General features: G+C 55.0%; 1 protein-coding gene across 4 annotated transcripts in view; it reads right to left on the bottom strand.

The window, feature by feature from the left end:
- Window positions 1–648: 648 nt before the first annotated feature.
- Window positions 649–6000, bottom strand: part of GALNT2 (polypeptide N-acetylgalactosaminyltransferase 2) — a 193311-nt gene continuing 187959 nt past the window's right edge. For all 4 annotated transcript variants that reach the window (XM_078434242.2, XM_078434240.2, XM_078434241.2 and 1 more), the window contains exon 16: window positions 649–3103. In XM_078434242.2, the coding sequence (XP_078290368.1) occupies window positions 2948–3103 (156 nt within the window). In that variant the 3' untranslated portion in view covers window positions 649–2947. The remainder of the gene's footprint in view (window positions 3104–6000) is intronic.

The following is a 6000-nucleotide window of genomic DNA, read 5'->3' as shown; positions in this document are numbered from 1 at the left end:
TGATCTCACAGTTCATGGGTTCGAGCCCCGCGTCAGGTTCTGTGCTGACAGTTCAGAGCCTGGAGCCTGCTTTGGATTCCGTGTCTCCCTCTCTCTCCGCCCCTTCTTGGCTTACACTACTCTCTGTAAAATAAATAAACATTAAAAAAAATTTAAATGCTAAGAAGCTGTGAAAATATTTGCCCCCTGCCCCCACCCCGGTTCGGTTAGGCATGCAGGCTCTAAGTGCCCAGGGCAGACTCCAGGTGAGCACTTAGAAGTGGCATGACCTTGAGCAGGTTATAGCCCTTGACCTTGAGGAGGTTAAGGGCTTCCAGCAGCAGCCTCTCTGACCAGCTATAAGAGGCAGCCCATCACTCTGTCTCACAGGCTACTGTGAGCGACGAGAGTATGTTCCGGGGCACGGCTCAGGGCCTGGCAGGCACATCGGGAACATTCCACAGACAATAACAGTAACAGTAATTATTACAAATAAGAATAAACCCCGCGAGGGCGCAGCAGTAAAAAGTGAATGCGTTTTAGAAGTGTGATAGGAAATGGTCACTGAGCGGGGTCCCCAAAGCAGACAGACCGTCTTCCTGGTCCTCCCACACTAGTCCCCTCCATCCTGTAAGGCCCGGGAATGACGTTAGCCACCAGCACAGAGCGTTATCTATAAAGTATCTTCTCTTTATTTAAGTTAAACAATTTTCGAGGATGGTTTCCATCTATAAAATGGACAAAGTACAAGCTCTGTACAGCAGTTCTTTTTAAAAATCAACTGGAAAAAAAATTACCAAACTATATTTTGAGTTTGCAAAACATACTCACAGATACCATCATTTTAGCGTTTATGAGGACGTAAGAAAAGACCACCACAGAGAAGACGACTCACTTTGCCACGCTTTGCTCAAAGGGCTCTTAGGAAAAGAATCCGTACTTGTAAAAACGGGAGAGGGTGGGATCGTCCCGATGACTAAAAAAATAACGCAACCACAGTAAGTCACTTTGGCACACTGTGTCATGTAAACATAGCTCACCTGTAGACACTGGTTCCCGCCCCGCCTGCGTCCCACAGCCTCGCGCGGGTACCCGACGCTCTCCCCAGGGGCCCACCTGGAGTCAAGACCAGCCTCTGAGGACACAGGTGTGCAGCGTCGAGCCGGCTAGGGCCTCCCTGCCCGCTGAAAGCACCTCTGGGTGCTCGGCAGGGGGCCAGAAAGGAAGACACAGGACAGTCACCCGGCCATGCCTCTACGCCTGAGCCCAGCGTCCCGAAGCAAACACGCGCAGGGCTTGTGCAGTGGAGGACAAAAGACCAGGAAGATCCCCTTTCCTAGAGGAACGGGCAGGGAAGAGAGTGGCACTTTGCAGAGCGTCAACCCAGCGGAATCTTCTGGGGACACTTCTCACTCTGTGACCTCCCAGTCTCTGCCCAAAGGGGCCCGAGGAGGTGAATTTCTGATGCGCGCCCCACGATGCCTCAGCTTGTGGGTGGCCGGCCTCTTTGAGACGGGGCCCGGGTGTGGGCAGCAGGCAGGAGAGGGGAGAGGGAGGCAGTGGCCGCGAGAATGACCAAGGAGCCACTCTGTCCCTGCGTGCGGGGCCGCCGCAAAGGCAAGGAGGACTCTGCGGGGACATTGCCGGGTGCCTCTTCCTGGTAGTAGCTTTAGTTCTGGTCTTGTGGTTTATACCGACAGCGGCTTCCTAAAGCACAAGCCTCGTGTTCCATGCCCTCCGTGTCAACGGATCAGGCGTCTTTCGGTTTGTAGCTTTCCTAACGGTCGACCCAACGCCCATGACCGACAGCAGTCACCTGGGCCCGGGAGGGACAGTGTGGGCAGGCCAGATTCCAGAGCCCAGGGACCGTGGCCAGCCTGCCAGCTCGCCCAGACTCTCCCGATGAGTCCGGGGCTGGTCTCTGACAGCTTCCTGCCATCACCTACTGAGGACCGTGGGAAGGGGTGGGTTTTTTTTTGTCTGTTTTTGTTTTTGTTTTTTGTTTTTCCCTAAGAGAAAAGAAATTGGAATTTAAAAAGACCCAAAGCAACGTCTGCTAAAATAAGTAACCCATCCACGTTTACAGATACCGAGGGCACGAAATGTGGATCCCAACATTTGGCGGTGACTTCCGGGCTGAAGGCAACAGAGGTGTCCTGTGTAGGGCAGCCCCCCCCCACCGCCCCCCGCCCAGCGGCCCCCATAGCACCTGCTCACGAGGATGCTCCAGGGGGCAAGGGAGACCACCTCCTCCCTCCCGGAGAGCCCCATCCCTCTTCCTTCCGGCTGTGAACTGCTCTGTGGAGAATTTACAAGATGAGAACAACCTACAGAAACCATAGGGAACTGACCGTACATTCGTTCTATATACTTATATTTAGTGTCCCACTGTAGAAAAGTTCATACTCAGATACAGCAAGTACATCATGTGGAAGAGGGGGGGTCTGTGCTGGGAAGACAGCTGGGAATAGAGGAGTGGGGACAGGGGAATACGACGTAAACCTGCAAAGCGACGTGGTTCGCTGCTGTGGAAACCCGACGTGATTTCAATGGGATCAAACATGGAGATTTCGAGAGAGTTCTCCTCGTGGTGACGTAGCAACGACACCCCTTCCACCCTCCCTGCCCCCAACTCGTACGCGTTCGGGCCGCTTCTCCGCCGTCCCTGGGGGGTCGTCCGGGGCTTCCCCGGCCGGAACCGGGGGGTGGTGGGGGCACCGGGGGGGCCGTGGCCTCGGAAAGGGGGCCCGGCTGTCTCCTGTGAGGGGAGGAGAGCCGTTGCTCTCTCCTGGCCTCTTCCGTGTCCGCCCAGGCCCCGCGCCTCGCAGAAGTTCTCCGACTTTCAGACCGTGATGGAATACTGAGGTATATAGTTTCGCGGAAAGTTCAAGAAACATAATCAATAACGTGATCACCAAACTCAGCCCGACGGTGTAGGAGACAGGCCGGCGCGGCCTCCCCGGCTCTCCTACTGCTGCAGGTTGAGCGTGAACTTCCACTGCTGGGACAGGGCCGGGCTGCACACCTCCACGCTCAGGCCCCCGTTCTTGGCCGTGCGGCTGTCCAGGCACAGGTTGCTGCCCACGTGCCGCAGCTTGGAGTTGCCCTCGATCTGTTCCCACTTCTGCAGAAGACAGGAGAATGCCTTACAGTAAGGGCACGAACGGAACGGCACGAAACAGATCCTTCTGGCGGGGTCTTCTGGCTACATTAAAAACCCAAAGAACCAAGTATCTTTTTGGGGGGGGTGGTCTCTGATCACGATGGATGGGAGTTACCAACGGGCCCCCCACAAAGCAGCCCCAGGTGCCGCGAAGCGCCCAGGAAAGACACCTCCGCTCTCCCGCCTCGGTTTGCAACTCAAAGCCTCCTTTTCCAGGCCGCCGGGGACCGCTTCTCCTGTCCCGCCCTCTCCTTCCTGTGGCTGTGCCCTTGTCCAAGCACCAGCGCCCGGGCACCTGCTATCCTCAGTCATTACAAGGACTTGATGTAGGGACTCTGCATTCGTCCCCAAGAAGGCCTCATCTGATGATCCTTCACCTCAAGGAAGGAGCCCCAGGAAGCTGAGCCAGCTCAGAGGGGACCCCAATCGTGCCCCTGGTTACTGGAAGGCAGCCCTGCCCAGAGGGCATGGCCTGGGCACCTCCACACTCTCACGTAGGCCCTCCTGCTCGGCTGAGCCAGAGGAACTGTGTCAGGTGCAGCGAGAGGGAAAGAGATGCTTGAGTGGCCAGAGTATCACCTTGAGGAACCTGTTTCTGGACTGTCCGTTTTCTCTACTAGTCTGCGGGCTCCTTGGGGGCCGTGTGTGTGAGAAACTTGCCTCAGCCACACTGGAGTCTCCCAGCGCTCTGCCTGGCACAACCGAGTTCCAAATGGGGCACTTGGAGAGCACAGGGCAGAACGTCTTCTTACTCAAGCGTGCGCACCCTCCCCCCTACCAAAACTAAACCCAGCAACCAACCCGCCAACCTCAACCCACCAGCTAACCAAACTCAATCAGCCAGTCAATTAACTCACCAATCAATCAACTCATCAACCAACCAACCAACCAACCAACCAACCAACCAACCAAGTCAGGAGACAAAGCCCACAGCCTAAAGGAAAGGGAAGGAAAGGCAGGAAATCTGAGCCCCCCACCCTGCTGTTTACCCCCATGTAGAAATCTTGAATGTTTGTTCTTTAAAAAAAAAAAAAAAAAAGTATCACACTTTTTTCTCCCCAAAGCTCTCCCTTCATTAACATAGTCTGTGATTCTAATTAATTTTTTACACTGTGTGCGCTAAAGCTCCTTTCCGTAAGTATTTTTGCAAATCCTTTTGACACCGTGGAATTGAATTTTCTTCCTCCTGCCTCCCTTTCCCCTCTGACTCTGCAAATGCACACACAACACGAGCACACAGACGTGCCTGGAAACCAAATGGTCCAACTGGCAGGACGGTGCGGCTTCAAGATAAATTTAGCTGAGAAGCCTCGTCTCAAATGGCACATGAATGAGGTGGGGAAGGAGGCAGAAGAGGCAGAGGGGAGCCCAGCTCCCTGGGAACCGACCTTCTGCACAGGGACCCTGGGATACGCATTCGCACGGCCCGCTAACCTGGAGTTTTTGCCAACAGTGAAATTCAGCGTGATCAAATGAACACGGGGGAGGTCATGGCTACCTGCCTGTCATCTCCTCCTTTCTGGCTCCCTGGCCGCCAGTCATTCCTCACGCAGGTTTCCTCCATTGTCATGGGAAGTGTGTATGCCCTGCCCACATCCCCGTGTCACTCTGAGTGGCCAAGAATCCGGTTTGACAAAGGACACGGAATGAATGGAATCTGATTTCCTTCTCTGGAGGGGCTCTGCCTGTCATGTGTCAAAACATCAGCTAAATGGAAGGTCTTTAAAAAAAGAACCCAACCCCAGCTGTGTCTCTGGCAGGCAGCGCCCTCCGCCCGGGCTCACGGGTCAGATTTCTGGGGCATCGAGGCTCTCCTGAAACAGCCCCCACATTTCCACGTGCCACGCAGCCCGAAGAGTCTGCAAGAATTTTCCATCTCCTGGTGTGAGCCTCTCGGGGGGTCAGTGACACTTCCTAAGACCTGGGACTACAGCAGGATTACCTGTCAACTCCTGAGATAAGACCAGCTCCCGCTAAAGTAGCTCCTCTAGAGGTTACGCATCTGTTTTGTTCTGTTCTTTTAGGAGGTTTGGTGACCAGATAAAATCATCAGTTTGTCCCTTCTTTGTGCCTCCATGGACGCCCCTGCCCCGTGACACTCCACGGTAGCGTGGCTGCAGCCTGGGCGGGGGGCATCATGGAATCCTGGGTGCATCGATGCCCAACCAGCAGGACTGTGGGCGGCCCGGGTCCAGGGGACAGGGGCCTCCCCGTTGGGCGGTCGCGCTCGCGGACCAGGGGTACCGTGCACTCCTGAAACCGTGCCGTCAACACAGATGAACATTTGAGGACGGCAGACTGTGGGCAGACAGCCGTGCGGGGGAGGCACCCGCTGCTAAACCAGGGATTCCGCTGAGTAGAGGATGCGGGACACCCAGTGGTCAGGCCAGCGGTGGCCAGAGGCAAGCGTTTCTCCGACAACGGGATCTAATAAGCAAGGGACCAGGTTTTGGCCTCGGTCCTCCCAGGGGACCCTGGAGAGAAGATGCGGGTCTCAGCCTCCCCTTTTGTGAAGCCGGTGTTGAACTAGAAGCCCACTCAGGCTCCTGGCTCTGTGCCTCAGTTTCCCTACACCCATCTACCTGAGAAGAAGGGACTGTATGAAGACAAGCCCGCTCCACACGTTGGCATGTTGGAAGGGCCTTTTGCGGCTACGTTTCTATTTCTGACACTAGCCATTACCCCAGTCAAGAAAGGGCATGTCTCCATGTTACCCGCTGGGAGTATGTCCGAGAAAACCAGCTTCAAAGGCAAAAACATTCTAAACTGTTTGGAAAAATACATACGCATATACGTACATACACGTATATATGCGTGTGTATATATATACACACACGTATACACTTGAGAGTGTGCGT

Source organism: Panthera onca, chromosome D2, assembly GCF_046562875.1.
Source record: "Panthera onca isolate mPanOnc1 chromosome D2, mPanOnc1 haplotype 2, whole genome shotgun sequence".
In the NCBI taxonomy this organism is placed as follows: Eukaryota; Metazoa; Chordata; class Mammalia; order Carnivora; family Felidae; genus Panthera; species Panthera onca.
This window is presented reverse-complemented; position numbering and strand designations above follow the sequence as displayed.